This window comes from Nuphar pumila, chromosome 8 (assembly GCF_984573655.1).
Source record: "Nuphar pumila chromosome 8, dmNupPumi1.hap1.1, whole genome shotgun sequence".
Classification (NCBI taxonomy): domain Eukaryota; kingdom Viridiplantae; phylum Streptophyta; class Magnoliopsida; order Nymphaeales; family Nymphaeaceae; genus Nuphar; species Nuphar pumila.
Window position 1 is genome coordinate 13206736 of NC_143256.1, and position 17293 is coordinate 13224028.

A 17293-nucleotide genomic window follows, 5' to 3' on the forward strand; every position below is an offset into this window, starting at 1 on the left:
TGAGCAATTTACATTGGATGTAAAGCAACATGATTCAGTAACACCATAACACAGGGCCTTTGTCTCTTCTTTGGCGAAGGATCATGTTGCAAGAAGTTATTTAATAGGGTTCCATTAAAATGCAATGCAATGTTGCAACATAAGTATAACCAATGAATTTATTCAATTGCATACACCAAGAGGGAAGAGCACCATGATGGAGAGCAGGAACCAGGACAAAAACTTGATTTTTTCATGAGACATCCCTGAAGATACTCATGATGTACCTGAACTACAACTTGCAACTGGAGAGAATCTCAAATGGTACGGGTACACACAACCACATGGCTAATCTATCGCCTTTAATTAGATTCTAAGGGAATGGTGGCACATCGCAACTCATTATTTCTTTCTATGGGCATCATCAAAATTGTGCATTGTTAAAATCTGTGAGATGTCTTTCCTTCTCTGTATTTTCCATTCATTCTCAGCATCCTCTTTAATGAGTTCCAGAATCTACTACTCCTTTATGAACTATGGTTTGCGTTATCCGGCAATATACCAAGCCAGGTTAGGTAACCAAGTTCAACAGCCCATTCACAGAGAAGAAACTATAGCAAAAAACATGTAATCAACAAATTCTGGTAAAACCAGTGCAAAGTTTCAAAATGGCACAACCATAAGATGCAACCGTAAAGCATAAACGTTCAGGTTCAACAAGTCCAGCAGGAACTTTCATAAAGACACAACCATATGATGCATATATCGACTTTCTAAGGTTGGACAAGATTCAAAGAGAGAGAAGAGAGAAATGGAGAGGAAACACTTTGGCTTTTCCTTTCTGTCGAGCAAAACAAAGAGCATTGCAATATCGTGGGGGTCTACCCCTCTATATACATACAAGGCAAATAAAAGAAAAAGTAATAAGGTCAAAAATGTCCCCAATATAAATGCTATATACAAATGAAACTATACACTAAAAGGGGCAGTACCCAAATTGTAATACAGTATATTACATAACTCTTAACACTCCCCATCAAACTTGGGATGTTGTTGTTAAGATTACTCTATCACTTTTTATATATATAATATATTATATTATATTCATTGTAAAGTCAACTAAAGTTGACTTTACACTAGTTGTTGGGAACTCAGCCCAACTGCTAGATTTGTGTTGGAAACTCAGCCCAACAACAAGAATTGTGTTAGGAACTAAACCCAACAACTAGATTTCTAGTCACATGGCTAGAGAGGACTTTCTCTCTCATCTCTTTACTCTATCTCTTCCTCTCTTTTCTCTCTATATATATGAGGTGTGTGTGCCTACTGTGTATGAGAAAGTGACGGGTAATTTTAGACTTTTTTTGTGTTTTTGAGTGTATTGTAGTCAGGATCTTATGTATTTATTTCTTTTATGTATTTCATTATTCATTATGAATGAAATCATTTATTCATACAACTTGTATCAAGTTTGTATATTGTTAGTATTCAAATACATTTTGATTGAAATTTGGCCTACCATTTGGAGTGCCTTGGATTTTGTTAATATATATATATATATATATATATATATATATATATATATATATATATATATATATATATATATATATATATACATCCATATATATAAGTATATGTATACATATATGTATATATATACATATTTTATTCTATTGAAATACCCGATAGGGGTATTCTTGTAATTCAGTCAATGTACTTTTTTATTTTTATTTTTTATCTTTTTTCTTTTTTCCTTTTTTTGTTTTTTATTTTCTTTCTTTAGGATGACCACAAGGGGCCCCACTCTTGTAGTCGTTGGGGCCCCAACAGTCAGATTTCTGACCGTTGGAGCTCCCAACGACTACAAGGGAGCCCCCTTGTAGTCTCTTCTTTAGTGCCTCTCTCCTCTATAAATAGAGGAGGTGTTCTCCTTCTTATGTATGGGTTTTATACCCCTCTCTTCCTTTCTTCAATAATATCCAACTTATGACTTTAAGTCATTTCCATATTTGAGAGTTTTTGTGTGTGCACATTCGGTGTTTGTGTTTTTGGCTCTAGTGGTCACTCTTAAAGAGTGACACTTGCTCTATTGGTGCTTCTGCCTCTTTTCATTACATGGTATCAGAGCTCGGTTGGTGATTGGCCTTTTTCTTGGAACGTGTGACTCATTTCTTTTAAAGAAAGGAAGGACTTGGTGCCGATGGAACGTGACTCTAAAGTGGAACTTTCTTTTAAGCTAAATGGGTCCAACTATCTCATGTGGGCCTCCGCTATGGAAAATCATCTTAGAGGTAAGAAACTTTGGGGTTTTGTTATGGGAACTACTCCTGAACCCTCTCTTGTTCTCACCAAGATCGAAAATGATGTTGAAAAGGCTTTAGATGGCGATGAGCGCATCAAAGCTATTAATGATCATCAATCCAAAATTGAGGATTAGGAAAGTAACCATGCCAAAATCTTGGCATGGTTTATGAACAATGTTGACCTTAAAAATTGTGCTAATATAGCCAAATTTAGAAGGGCCAATGAGGCTTGGTTTTTCCTTAAGGGTATGTATACCCAAAAGGATCTTGCTCGACAATTTTTTTGTCAAGAAAAAATCTGTTCCACCAAACAAATGGACATGAGTGTCCGGGACTATTTTAGCTCTTTAACTCCCCTTTGGGATGAACTTGCTCTTCTTGAGCCTAAGTGGGTGGCTCCGGAAGATATTGAATTAAGGAGGGAACAAATTGAAAAAGAACATTTCTTTCAATTTCTTCATGGTCTTCGCCCGGAGTTTGAACAAGGGCATCTCTTCTCCATAGAAGCAAAGCCCTACCTATTGAAGATGCCCTCACCGAGATATGTCAAGAAGAAACTCGACTTGGCTTAAGCATCAAGAGTGATGAAGTTTTGGCCGTTACTAGGCCCGCAAATATTAAAGCATATAGACCTCCCCATTTTAACAAAAATATTAATGGGCCTAGAAGGGGAATAATATGCCATTATTGTAATGAACCGGGTCACATTAGACCGGCTTGTCCAAAACTCAAAGGAAAGGTTGCCGCGGTTGGGGAAACTTCTCCGAAGAAGGAAGAAAGTACCAAAGAAGGAGATATCAAAGAAACTCTAAATCACATCTCCGAAGTTCTCCAACATCTTCTCAAGACTTCTCCTTCAACATCCGGGGCCGCCATTGCCTACTCTTCATCTCCTCTAGGTATGTGGATACTAGACTCTGGTGCTTCTTTTCATATGACATCTCATAAAAATTATCTTTCAAACATTTTTTCCAAACCTATATCTTCTTGTGTGTCAACGGCCGATGGTACATCACTAAAAATTGAAAGTATTGGATCACTTGATTTTAAAAAAAAAATTGTTCTTAAAGTAAGAATCGTTCCTAAAATAAATTTAAATTTTTTTTCCGTATTTCAAATCACCGATCATGGATGCCAAGTCTCTTTCTCACCTAAGGATTGCACCGTGCAGGATCTTCAGTCAGGAAAGCTGATTGGGCAAGGCCATAGAAGGGATGACCTCTACTTTATGGATTTTTTGACTCTTCCATCTAAGCCATCGTACAATCTTGTAAAAGACAAAAGTATTGGAATATGGCATGAGAGACTTGGCCATCCAAATTTTGTAAAAATGTCTCTTTTTTCGTTTTTGAACAATACTTGTAAAGACAATCACATGACTTGTAAAGATTGCATTTTTTGGAAATCTAAAGCTATTCCATTTCCACAAAGAAGTTACTTTACCACTCGACCATTTGAACTTATTCATTCCGATGTGTGGGGACCTTCCCCTATTTTGTCTAAAGGAGGTTTCTCGTATTATGTGGTATTTATTGATGATTTTACTCGATTCACGTGGATTTACTTCCTAAGTCGCAAATCTGAAGTTTTCTCCTTCTTTAAAGAATTTCATGCAATGGTCAAAAACCAATTTTTGGGAAATCTATCTATTCTTAGATCTGATTCGGGAGGCGAATATATGTCCAATGATTTTCAAAACTATTTGAAAGAAAATGGAATTTTCCACCAACGTTCTTGCCCCAACACTCTGCAACAAAATGGACTTGCGGAAAGAAAGCATAGGCACATAATAGAGACTACAAGAACGTTATTAATCTCAAGAAACATTCCAAAATCCTTTTGGGCCGAAGCGGTTCTAACTTCTACATATCTTATCAATAGAACTCCTTCGTCCTCTTTGAAAAATCTCTCTCCATTTGAAAAACTTTACAATATGTCTCCCGATTATAAAAGACTAAGAATTTTTTGATGTAAATGTTTTGTTTTAACTCACAAGAATGATAAACTTTCCCCTAGGGCTATTGAATGTATTTTTTTAGGATATAGCGAAAAACAAAAGGGTATCGATGTTTTGACATTCTTAAAAACAAGCTTTATATCTCTAAAGATGTCACATTCCTTGAAGAGGAAAGTGGTTTTTCGCACCAACCGAATGAAAATATTGATTATTCATTCTTATTTTACTTATTACCTAAAGAAAACATCATAGATGATCATATTGATCCTAATGAATTCCTTAGTGAAGATCTTGTTAAACATCCAAGCGATGATCAAAACTTAGAAGAAAATGTTTCAAGACAAATTCAAGTCTACTCTAGAAGGAATGAAAGGAATCCTCCTTGTGCCCTTGAAAAATTTTCCCAAAATGAGTCCATCGAAGAGACTTCTCAAAGAAGATCAAATCGGATTTCCAAAATACCAAATAGATTTGTTTCTTATGATTCTTTTTCACCTAACTTTCGAGCATGCCTACTTGTTCTTCACTCTTTTCATGAACCATCTCATTACAATGATGCTAAGCAATATGCTCATTGGAATGAAGCTATGCAACTTGAGCTTAATGCTCTTAAAAGGGCACAAACTTGGGAAATCATTGATCCTCCCAATGGCAAGAAACCCATTGGATGTAGATGGGTTTTTAAAGTAAAAACGAAGAGTGATGGTTCATTGGAAAGATATAAGGCTAGGTTGGTAGCCAAGAGATATGCCCAAGAGTATGGGGTAGATTATGATGAAACCTTTGCCCCCGTTGCTCGAATGACTAGTGTTCGAGCCCTTATTGCTATAGCCGCAGTTTAAAAGTGGCCAATCTTTCAACTTGATGTCAAAAATGCCTTTTTGAATGGTAATTTAAATGAAGAAATGTATATGGAACCGCCTCCAGGTATGGATTTAAATGGAAAAATTTTGAAATTAAAAAAGGCTTTATATGGTCTTAAGCAAGCACCTAAAGCTTGGTATGATAGGTTTAGTAATGTATTAATAAATTTAGGATTTTCGTCTTGTTATACTGCTCTTTTTGTTAAAAGGACAGGTGACTCCATTATTATGCTTCTGCTGTATGTTGATGATATGATCATTACTGGGAATGACAAAAAGGGAGTAAATGATGTAAAGTCCATGTTAAAAGAAACTTTTGATATGTCTGACCTTGGTTATTTGAGATATTTTTTAGGGATTGAAGTGGCTTATTCCCCGCGAGGATACATCTTATCTCAGATGAAATTAGCTGCAGAAATTTGTGCCAAATCAGGAATATCTGATGAAAAGAAATTTGAGACTCCCGAAGTCATTAATGCAAAACTGAGACTTGAAGATGGTGTTCTTCTTGAGGATCCAACCCCCTACCGTCAATTAATCGGATCTCTCACCTATCTATCCATCACACGTCCAGACATAGCTCATGCGGTTCATGCAGTAAGCCAGTTTCAGCATGCACCTACTTCGGTTCATATGGCAGCCGTATTGAGAATTGTCAGATATATCAAAAATACTATATCAAAGGGACTCTTCTTATCCTCTTCCTTCTCTCTTGACTTAACTGCTTTTACTGATGCTGACTGGGGAGGAAATCCCAATGATCGTATCTCAATAACGGGTCTTTGTATTTTTTTAGGTGAATCCCTCATTTCGTGGAGATGCAAGAAGCAGCAGAAGATTTCACTGTCATCCACTGAAGCTGAATATCGGGCCATGGCAATGACAACTATGGAAATCGTATGGCTCAAAAGTCTCCTTGCTGACATGGGCGTCCCCATTTCCAATCCCACCAAGCTCTGCTGTGACAACAAAAGTGCGATTTACATTGCTAGTAATCACACCTTTCATGAGCGGACCAAGCATATTGAAATGGACTGCCATTATGTTCGGGATGAATACCTCAGAGGGACTATCTCATTACCATATGTTACTTCAGAGCATCAACTAGCTGACTTCTTCACCAAGGCGCTCCCAACTCCACGATTCATGTTTCTCCTTAGCAAACTTTCGGTCTTCTCCCCGTAAAGTTTGAGGGGGCGTGTTAAAATATATATATATACATATTCTATTTTATTGAAATACCCGATAGGGGTATTCTTGTAATTCAGTCAATGTACTTTTTTATTTTTCTTTTTTATCTTTTTTCTTTTTCCCTTTTACTTTTTCTTTTTTTTGTTTTTTATTTTCTTTCTTTAGGATAACCACAAGGGGCCCCACTCTTGTAGTCGTTGGGGCCCCAACGGTCAGACCCAACGGTCAGATTTCTGACCGTTGGAGCTCCCAACGACTACAAGGGAGCCCCCTTGTAGTCTCTTCTTTAGTGCCTCCCTCCTCTATAAATAGAGGAGGTGTTCTCCTTCTTATGTATGGGTTTTATACCCCTCTCTTCCTTTCTTCAATAATATCCAACTTATGACTTTAAGTCATTTCCATATTTGAGAGTTTTTGTGTGTGCACATTCGGTGTTTGTGTTCTTGGCTCTAGTGGTCACTCTTAAAGAGTGACACTTGCTCTATTGGTGCTTCCGCCTCTTTTCATTACAGGATTTCGCACCACTTTGTGACATGGTATCAGAGCAAGGCATCATGGTCTTGGAGTCTTGTTTGTGATCATGCTTCAAAGAAAAAAATTATGACTTATTAAATAGATTGGATTCAAGACTCTCTCATTCCAGTATATACAGTATGACTTTATGGTATATGTTTTTAAAATGAATATGTTTTTCGTAAATCCATTGAAAGTAGAACTTGTAAAAATTATTGTATCTTGACATATGGTTTTGCGTAAACATAAAATATATATATTTGATTATAGATAAGTGTATTTTGCAAAAAGTATGTGGTTTTTAAAAAAAAATCTTATATGTTTTTCATGTTTTGCAAAATACTCAATTTTATGATATGTGCTCCCATGTAAGACGTTTAATAAGTGTGTATTCACATGAATCTTCTTGTGATTTTTACTATGATGTTTTGATGAATTTTAGCTTGTGATATGAATGATATTTTGAATATATTATTGTGCTCCTTAATATTGTATGCTTTTCGTCATCGTGTGAATATGTTTACATGATTTTTGAGTTCAAAGCATGATTCTTGATATATTGTGTGAATTTTCTATGTCAAAAAATATGCTTTAAACTTTTGAATGATTTATTTATTGATCCTTAGAGGCTATAAATTGGTTAAAAATATCATAAATGTTTTATAGGCTCTCATGAGATTGCGCTATTATGTTTAACTTTGAGTTGATGCTATATTTAAAACCATCTTACAACAACAACAACAACTACGCCTTCATCCCAAAACAATTGGGGTCAGCGATATGAACCAAAAAAGAAATTCATTTTGGGTCTTCCACATGAATCCTTTTCCTCCAATCATTTCTATCCAACGCCATGTCCTCGGTGAGGTTCAAAGCATTCATATCCTTTCCTATCATCTCCATCCAAGTCTTCCTAGGCCTACCCCGACCTCTTTTAACTAATATATTTTCCCATTTCTCCAACCTTCTAACTGGAGCATCATTAGGCCTTCGCCGAATATGTCCAAACCACCGTAAACGATTCTCTCGCATCTTATTTTCAATGGGTGCAACACCTACCTTCTTACGTATCTCTTCGTTCCGAATCTTATCTTTTATTGTATTTCCACACATCCATCTAAGCATCCGCATCTCAGCTACACTCATTTTTTGAATATGATGTCTCTTGGCAGCCCAACATTCCGTACCATATAGTAAAGCGGGTCTAATAGTCGTCCTATAAAACTTTCCCTTCAACCGCAATGGCATTCTACGATCGCACAGCACTCCAGTAGCACTTTTCCATTTCATCCACCCTACCTTTATCCTATGATTTACATCTCCATCAATTTCTCCATACTTTTGAATGATGGATCCCAAATATTTGAAATAATCATTCACCGGTATATCTTGCTCACCAAGCTTCACTACACTCCCATCACTACTTCGTTGCTTACTAAACCGACATTCCATATATTCAGTCTTACTCTTACTCAACTTAAAACCTCTAGCTTCCAATGTCTGTCTCCATAATTCTAACTTAGCATTAACCCCAGCTCTAGACTCATCAATCAAAACAATATCATCAGCAAACAACATACACCACGGTACATTTTCTTGAATTGATCTCGTAAGCTCATCCATCACTATTGCAAATAGGAAAGGGCTTAAAGCAGATCCTTGATGTAACCCAACCGTTATCGGGAAATTGGTTGTCACCCCTCCACAAGTGCGGACATTGGTTACTACTCCTTCATACATATCTTTAATTATACTAATGTACTTGAGAGAAACACCTTTCTTCATCATTGTCCACCAGAGAACGTCCCTAGGTACTCTATCGTATGCCTTCTCTAAATCAATAAAAACCATATGCAAATCTTTGTTCCTCTCTCTATATCTTTCAATAAGTTGTCTAAGAAGATGTATAGCTTCCATAGTTGATCTTCCAGGCATAAAACCAAATTGATTCTCCGATATCATGACAACCTTCCTCAACCTAGACTCAATCACCCTCTCCCAAAGTTTCATAGTATGACTCATGAGTTTTATACCACGATAGTTTGTGCAATCTTGTATATCACCCTTATTCTTATATAAAGGCACCAAAGTACTCTTCCTCCACTCATTAGGCATCTTATTTGTTCGCCAAATCAAGTTAAAAAGATTTGTCAACCATTCTAAACCTTTCTCTCCCAAGCATTTCCAAGCCTCGATAGGTATACCATCTGGGCCAACTGCCCTTCTTGATTTCATTTTCTTCAAAGCCTCTGCAATTTCTTTCTTTTGAATCTTGCGCATGAAGTCACGATTTATCTCATGAAAAGGAATGGAGAAGTCTCCAAGATCTTGAGCATGACTATCATTAAATAGCTTATCAAAATAATCTTTTCATCTCTCCTTAATCTCCTCATCTTTGACTAAAACCCTTTGCGTTTCATCTTTGATACATCTAACCATACTAAAATCCTTCGATTTCCTATCTCTCATCTTTGCAAGCCTATAAATATCCTTCTCGCCTTCTTTGGTATCCAACTTGTCATAAACCTCCTTATATACCTTAGCTCTCGCGTTTCGAACAACTTTTTTAGCTTCCTTCTTTGCTATCATATACTTCTCCAAATTCTCATTATCACGACTCTTACTTAGATTTCTATAACACTCTCTTTTAACCTTAATAGCTAATTTGACATCCTCGTTCCACCATGATGTATCCTTACCTAGTGGTGCACCGCCTTTAGACTCACCCAATACCTCCTTAGCTACTTTTCTCATACCACCCGCTATCTTATTCCACATTGATTCTGAATCCTCCTCGAGACACCAATCAACTTCCTTAACTACCTGCTCTACAAACATTCCTTGTTTAGCTCCTTTCAGTGCCCACCACTTAATTCTAGGATCTATCCTATGTCTATCCCTTTTGCGGCATTGTCTAATTCTAAGATCTAAAATTAAGACTCTATGTTGTGTAGCTACACTTTCTCCTGGTATAACCTTACAATCGATGCAACAACCCCTATCTCTCTTTCTAAGTAGGAAAAAATTTATCTGACTCGTATTAACCCCACTTTTAAATGTTACTAGGTGAGACTCCCTCTTCCTAAACCAAGTGTTTGCTAAGATCATATCATAGGACAAACAAAAATCTAAAATCCTTTCTCCACTTTCATTTCTTTCTCCTATACCATAGCCTCCATGGATATTCTCAAATCCATCCCTACTAATGCCTACATGTCCATTAAGGTCACCGCCGATGAAAAGCTTTTCTCCATAAGATGTCTCTTGTACTACTCCATCTAAATCTTCCCAAAATTGATGCTTAATGGAATCATCTAAACCTACTTGAGGTGCATAAACACTAATAATATTAATAATATCCGTACCTAATACTAATTTAATAAGTAAAATTCTATCACCCTTCCTACGGACCTCAACTACATTATCTATAAACTGACGACTCATAACAATCCCTACTCCATTCCTATTCCTATTTATTCCTGTATACCAAATCTTATATCCCCAAGGTTCTATCACTTTAGCTTTCTCACCTACCCATTTGGTCTCTTGAAGACATAAAATATCAATCTTTCTCCTACACATAACATCTACTAACTCTACCAACTTACCATTTAAAGACCCTATGTTCCAAGTGGCTAACCTAATTTTATGGTCTTGGACTAACTTCTTTACCCCCACCCGTCCAACAAAGTGAGGGAACCCTTGCCTATTTGACACCACACCCGGGCGCCGGTGTGACGCGTCGCTTCTGGGCGACGACCTAGCAACCCTTGCACATTTATCACTGCCTCCGGGCCTAGAGAGTACAGCGCGTCGCTCAGTAGGGAACGCCCCAACGAAATTCTCATATTGGTTCATTTTCATAGGATATGACAAAGTTTTTATGCTGGCTGTCACAGGCCTACCGCAACCCTCCTCCTTTATTCGGGCTTGGGACCGGCAGTGTATAACTACACAGGCGGAGTTATATTTAAAACCATCTTATTGTGCAAAATTATTTTGTAAAGGTTTAATGATTGATTGATTATGATCTTCGATGTTTTAAATTTATGAGATTAAGGAGTGATTTTTTGTATTTGATGGAATATTATATCTTACTTTATATTCTTGGGTATATGCCATGAATAGCCTATGTGATTGTTATATCAACTTATATTGGATTGCATAAGCAAGCTTTATTATCATGTACTTGAATGCATTCTTTTACATATTTTATATAATCTCTTTGTAAGCATTCATGATGTTTTCTTAATGAGTCCCTATATGTGTATATGCCTCTTTGTTAGGCTTTTTTGCTTATAAAAAGCTACCACATTTTCATGTTTTGAGCTCTTGTGCCTCTTAGTGATTGGTGGTACTTGGAATCTTTGTGTTGGTGCTTCTGCTACTTTTACTTTATTATTTTTTTTTTTTTGGTCTTTTAGTGGACTTATGATCTAAGGTAAGCTAGCTCCTTGGTTATTCCCTATTGTTTTTTATATAATCTTGATTGTCTTTGCTTGCATAAGATTTATGATATATTGACAATTGACTCCTTGTTTGCATGTGATTACATCACCTTTATTGAAACTGATTTGAAGTAATGATTTTGAAGTCACTTGTTGTATTCGAACTCACATTATTTAAAATTTATTGTCATGAATTTTTTTGATGTCATGTTATGGCATTTGTTTAGTCCATCACAAAACTTGTTTAGTCCATCACAAGAGGACAGAGGCATTCATGGAAGAGATCAGAGATGTCACTATTCCCAAAGTAAAATGGTTCTCAAATTTAGGACCGTCTTTTTAATCATGTTTAGTATGACTTGGATGTGAATTTAATATTGTTAAGGCCTCAATAGTGTTCAATGACATATTTATTGTTTATTGCTTATTGTTGATTGATTTTATGTTGTATACATGTTTCTTATTAATTTTAGTAGTTTGTTTACATATTTTGTATGTTTTTTTTTGTTTTTGTTTTTTTTTTAGGGTACCGCCTAGGCCGCGCCTAGGCCTTTTTAGGGGCTCACCACCTAGGCTCCGCCTAGCGCCTATGACAACTAAGATATTTGCAGAAAAGTTATTAATAGTATTTTACACCTAAAAGCAATTCAATTTTCTAACAAACATACCTTGCAACAGTATTTATCCATTAATGCACAGTTTCAGATACAACTAAAAGTCAATTTAAGCACATGAGCATAACAACTTGGAAAAAAAGAAAAGAAAGTGAAGTATTGTGCATTAAGTTGTTAGATGAGGAATGTGTATGAGATGATTAAAGTAACAAGGTTCTCAAGCTCACTACAAATGGGTTGCAGTAGAGGCTCAAGCTCATGAAGAGAAGTTTGAGCTTGGGTAAAGCAAAATCAAGGTTAGTTTTCAGATGAAAGTAGAAAGCAGATTTGAATGAACCACATTCTAAAGTGATAGAAACGTGAAAGTGTTTTCTTTTATTTTCCTTTAGGCAAGGATGATGAAAGATGTTCACATAAACGACAGGAAAAAGATGGAAATCGGATGATTTGAACCAAAATCTTTTCATCAGAAAAGAGTATCTTAACAAAGAGGATAAGATGATGTGATCCCAGCAGTCAGCACAGACACACAGTTGTGTGATCCCTCTCCCCCCATCCCCCCCTCTCACACACACACACGCAACTTGGACTTGAATGAATCATGTGTGGGGCTGCTTATGCCCAGCTAATTCTAACCATCATGCTTGTGAACTATGCTGGAGCATAGTTCAGAGGCTAACTATTGAGATTGAGAAACCTGTATATGAGCCGAGTACTAGCTAATATTGACTATTGTTGACCAAGATAATCAAATCTCTGATATGCTACTGCTAAATAACTTGCAATGAAGATTGTTTATCTGGCATACACTTTCGATTCTAGTGCACTATGTAAAAATTCATCATCAGAAGCAAACTTTATCTAAATATTTGAACGAAAAGCAACACAAACCACTTTGGCAAGAAAGCAATGTCATATTAAAGTGTGCTAAGTTCAAACTCTCAAACACAACACACTTTATGTAGGGTTCCTAGCTACTAATTGCTTTCCGCTCACATGCTAATATAAAAGTACCTCCAAGTTTCTCGCAGAAAGTTTTTCCTCTAATGAAACAAGTTGACTATTTGTTGCAGATGAAGATGATATCCGTGATCTTCTTCCTTGAATCAAAGATGAAGATTGGCCTGTAAGCAAATCAAACTGAGACTGCAAATGTCTAAGCTGTTTTTGCATCTCCAAAGCTTCTGCCTTATAGGCCAATGTAGTTTCCCTGCAAAAAGTTCAGGTTATATTGAAAAAAAAGGAAACCAGAGACAACAGTACAGTAACAAGCAACACATGGAAAATAAAAAGTGCTTCAGCTGTAACACAGGCACCTTGAGATTACAAAAAACTTAAGCATTTTCATTTGCAAGTGGCAACTAGCCCATGCATAGCCTACAAGCTATGTCACAGGGACTCGGCAAAACAGATGCCGCACCCGCGTCGACGTGACGCGACGCGGGGGCGGCACCGGGGGCGGTCAACACGACCCTGGGTACGGTCAACGCACCCAGGGTCATTTTCGTCGATTGTTTGGGCGTTAAAAAAAAATTCCCCGATGAAAGGAGGATTAGGGCAAAAAAAAACTTGCCCTAATCTCTCCTCTCCTCTCCCCCTGAGCTCGAGCTCTCTCCCATCGCCGCCCCAGCTCCGCCTCCCAGGCTCCTCCTCTCCTTTCGCAGGTATGTACCCTCTCTCACTCTCTTCTTGGGTCAGCAGGGGAGGGGCCGAGCACCCCCTTCCCTTCTCGCTCTCTTGTTGGGTCGACAGGGAAAGGGCCAAGCCCTCCCCCCCCCCCTCTGGCTCTTTTTTTGGGTCGACAGCGGAGGGGCCGAGCCCCTCCCCCATCTGGCTTTTTTTTTTTGGGTCGACAAGGGAGGGGCCAAGCCCCTCCCCCATCTGGCTTTTTTTTTGGGTCGACAGAGGAGGGGCCGAGCCCCTCCCCCCTCTGGCTCTTTTTTTGGGTCAACAGGGTAGGGGTCGAGCCCCTCCCCCCTTTGGCTCTCTTTTTGGGTCGGCAGGGTAGGGGCTGAGCCCCCCCCCCCCCTGCTCCCTCTGTTTTCAGCAGGGGAGGGGCCGAGCCCCCCTCGCTCTCGCTCTCGCTCTCTTGTTGGGTTGGCAGGGGAGGGGCTGAGCCCCCCCCTTCTCCCTGTGTTTTCGACGGGGGGAGAGGGTCGAGTATAATTGATTTGAAAAATTTAATGTATTTTTTTGTGTGTTTTCAGGATAAAAATGACGGATAAAGGGAAAGGACTTGTGTCATTCTCATCCCAACATGTGAGTTTTGCTGCTAGTTTTGCTGATAGTGGTAGTGGGATTGATGATGTGGGGCCACTATGGATATATGTAGATAAACTTGCAAAAACTGGAGAAGGAGGTGGTGGAAACAAGAGATTTTGATGCAAGCTATGTGAAAGAGATTTTGTTGGGTCTTACACAATAATGAAGGCTCATTTGTTGAAGATACCAGGACAAGGCATTTCAGCTTGCAGAAAAGTTGATGAGGCAATGCGAAGACAATACAAGAAAATACAAGAATAATATGAGAAGAAAAATGCAATGGCCGATTCTTCTGCAATCAGTGTGCCATTTGCAAGCCACCAAGAAGATGCTGGAAAAAAAAAGTCAACGTAGGAGGTAGAGGAACGATACAAGCAGCATTCAATACATATGGAAGAGAAGAATTGGATAGAAAAGTTGGGAGGTATTTTTATTCTGGTTCACTCCTATTTTATGCGGCTAGAAATCCTTATTGGAAGGATTTAGTAACATCCTTGGCAAATTATAATTTGAGTGGTTATGTGCCTCCAAGTTTAGAAAAAATACGAACCACACTTCTTGCAGAAAAGAGGGCAAATGTGGAGAGGTTGCTAGAGATTAAAAAATATTCATGGAAGCAAAATGGAGTTTCTATTGTGTCTGATGGATGGACAGATATTCAAAAACGTCCATTAATCAATTTCATTGCTTGTTCGCTTAGTGGCCAAATATTCTTGAAAGCAGTTGATGCATCTGGAGAATATAAAAATGCATAGTATTTAAAGGGATTGTTTATAGAAGTGATAAAAGAAGTGGGTGATCAGAAAATGGTACAAATCATTACAGATAATGCTCCAACTTGTAAAAGTGCAGCGTTAAGTTTAGAGAGTGAGTACCCTCATATTTTTTGGACTCCCTATGTAGCACACAGCTTAAATCTAACCCTAAAGAGCATCTACAACCCCAAAAAAGAAGAAAATTCACAAGCATATGCTTTATGTTCATGGATTGAAGATTTAGAAAGAAATGTCAAAAGCATTAGGAATTTTGTTGTTAACCACCATCGTGCTAATGCTATATTTAATAGGCATTCTGATTTGAAATTGTTGAAGGTCGCTGAAACACGTTTTGCGTCCATCATTGTGATGATAAAGAGGATTAAAAGAGTGAAGAATGCTTTGATTAACATAGTGACTGATGAAAATTGGACATTCTATCGTGTTGATGATGATATCAAGGCTCAAAAATTAAGAAATCCATTCTTGATGATAAGTTTTGGGACAGAGTGGTATACTTCCTTCAATTTACGCAACCTATTTGGGAAATGTTAAGAGAAGTTGATAAGGATGAGCCCATGCTTCACAGAGTTTATGAAATATGGGATAATATGATTGAAAAAATACAAGCTATAGTTTTCATGCATGAAAAAAAAAATCTGCATTGGATGATTCAGATTTTTTTAATCATATTCATTCAATTTTAGTCAGAAGATTGGATAAGAGCAACACTCATTTGCATTGCATGGCACATTCTCTTAATCCAAAATATTATGCAAATAAGTGGCGGGCTGGTGGTATTGGTCATGTCCCTCCAAATTTAGACCCAGAGCTATCAAGACATAGAAATATGTGTATGACAAGACTTTTTTCAGAAGCATATCTTCTACATCAAGTCACACAAGAGTTTGGAAAATTTTCGTCTTCGAGATTATATGGACCGGCATTATTCACGAGAGAAGAAGATAATATAGATCCTATCACATGGTGGTCAACATTTGGATCAGAAACACCTCTTCTCCAACGTCTTGCATTAAGATTGTTATCGCAACCTGCTAGTTCATCTTGTTGTGAAAGAAATTAGAGCACATATTCTCAAATCCACAACATGAAGAGAAACAAACTCACCAACAAGCGCGCAGAAGATTTAGTATATGTTCATTCAAATCTTCGATTACTTTCGCGAAGCAATGATGAATACAGGTACTAATTTGCTCTCTTAGTTATTTGATTATTTCTTAGTTTTCATTTAAATATACTTGTATTGTATTTATCATTTTCAAATTGGGTTTATAACGCAGACAAGGAAGATCCAAATTTGAGGATGTAAACCCAGAAGAGTGACTTCGAGGGAGAACATGATTTCAACATAACAAACATGGATTTAGCTGAGCCCAGTATTCCTTCTAATGATGCATTTGATGATGAAGAAGAAAATTATTAACATCCATTACTTCATCAGGATATACTTTGGTATGTAATTTAGTTCTTTTATACTTTACTTATTTGATTGATATTTAGGTCGATTTATGTAATTGCTTTACTTATTTGATTGATAATTTGATATTTAGGTTGATATACTGCATGCATGATGAATCATATTATGACAATGTTTACTCTTAAATGTTAAATTGTTAAAACTTCAAAATTATATATATATATATATAATTTTTTTTTACATTTTTGCCCCTGTCGCACCCGGGTTTTTTGGAAGTGCCGCATCCACGCACCCGCACCCATGTGGCATAGCCTACAAGATAAGGATATATATGGGAAAGATAACACCACGAAATAGAAAAGGATATAATCATTTCTATTTCAGCATTGTGATCACAAATATGGAAGAGATACAAAAGGTAAGATGATTGTTAAGCACTTAATCAATTTAGTTTGACAATGTTCATGCCCTGACAAACATTAAAGACATTACCCATAGCAATACTTAAATGGAGACAAAAGGCATCCACAATAAGAATATGCTCTCAAGACTTTGACATTACAGCAGTATGGTCTCAGATTTAATGTTTCCAACAATATATGTATGTCATCACCAATAACAATCGCGTCATTCCCATAAAGTAAAGAGATGGATAGTGCATTCCTAGAATAAAAGACAAAATGGCAAGTAGATCATGATAACTGAAAGCCAAACTATGTCAAAACTCAAAACTATAAGCCATTTTTCTTTTAAATAGATGCTAGAACCATGCCAAACTCAAAACGGTTGACAATCCCACTCACTTGAATACAACCCATTTATTCCTCCTGGTTTCTACTGAAGATCAGATTTTTCACATCAAGCTATTGTAGGTTCCACTATGTAGGGAATTCTTAGAACTGTTAGAAGTGAGAGTAGGCATGACTGAATGGCACCCAGTTCCAACCAAAAGCACATCTACACACAC

At 37.3% G+C, this 17293-nt stretch overlaps 1 protein-coding gene across 1 annotated transcript in view; it reads right to left on the minus strand.

Annotated features, from left to right (window-relative positions):
* The window catches only part of AUG3 (HAUS augmin-like complex subunit), a 74341-nt gene that overhangs the window by 50918 nt on the left and 6130 nt on the right, over window positions 1–17293 (minus strand). Inside the window, exon 4 of the mRNA XM_090016053.1 lies at window positions 12886–13081. Coding sequence (XP_089872179.1) covers window positions 12886–13081 — 196 coding nt within the window. The remainder of the gene's footprint in view (window positions 1–12885; window positions 13082–17293) is intronic.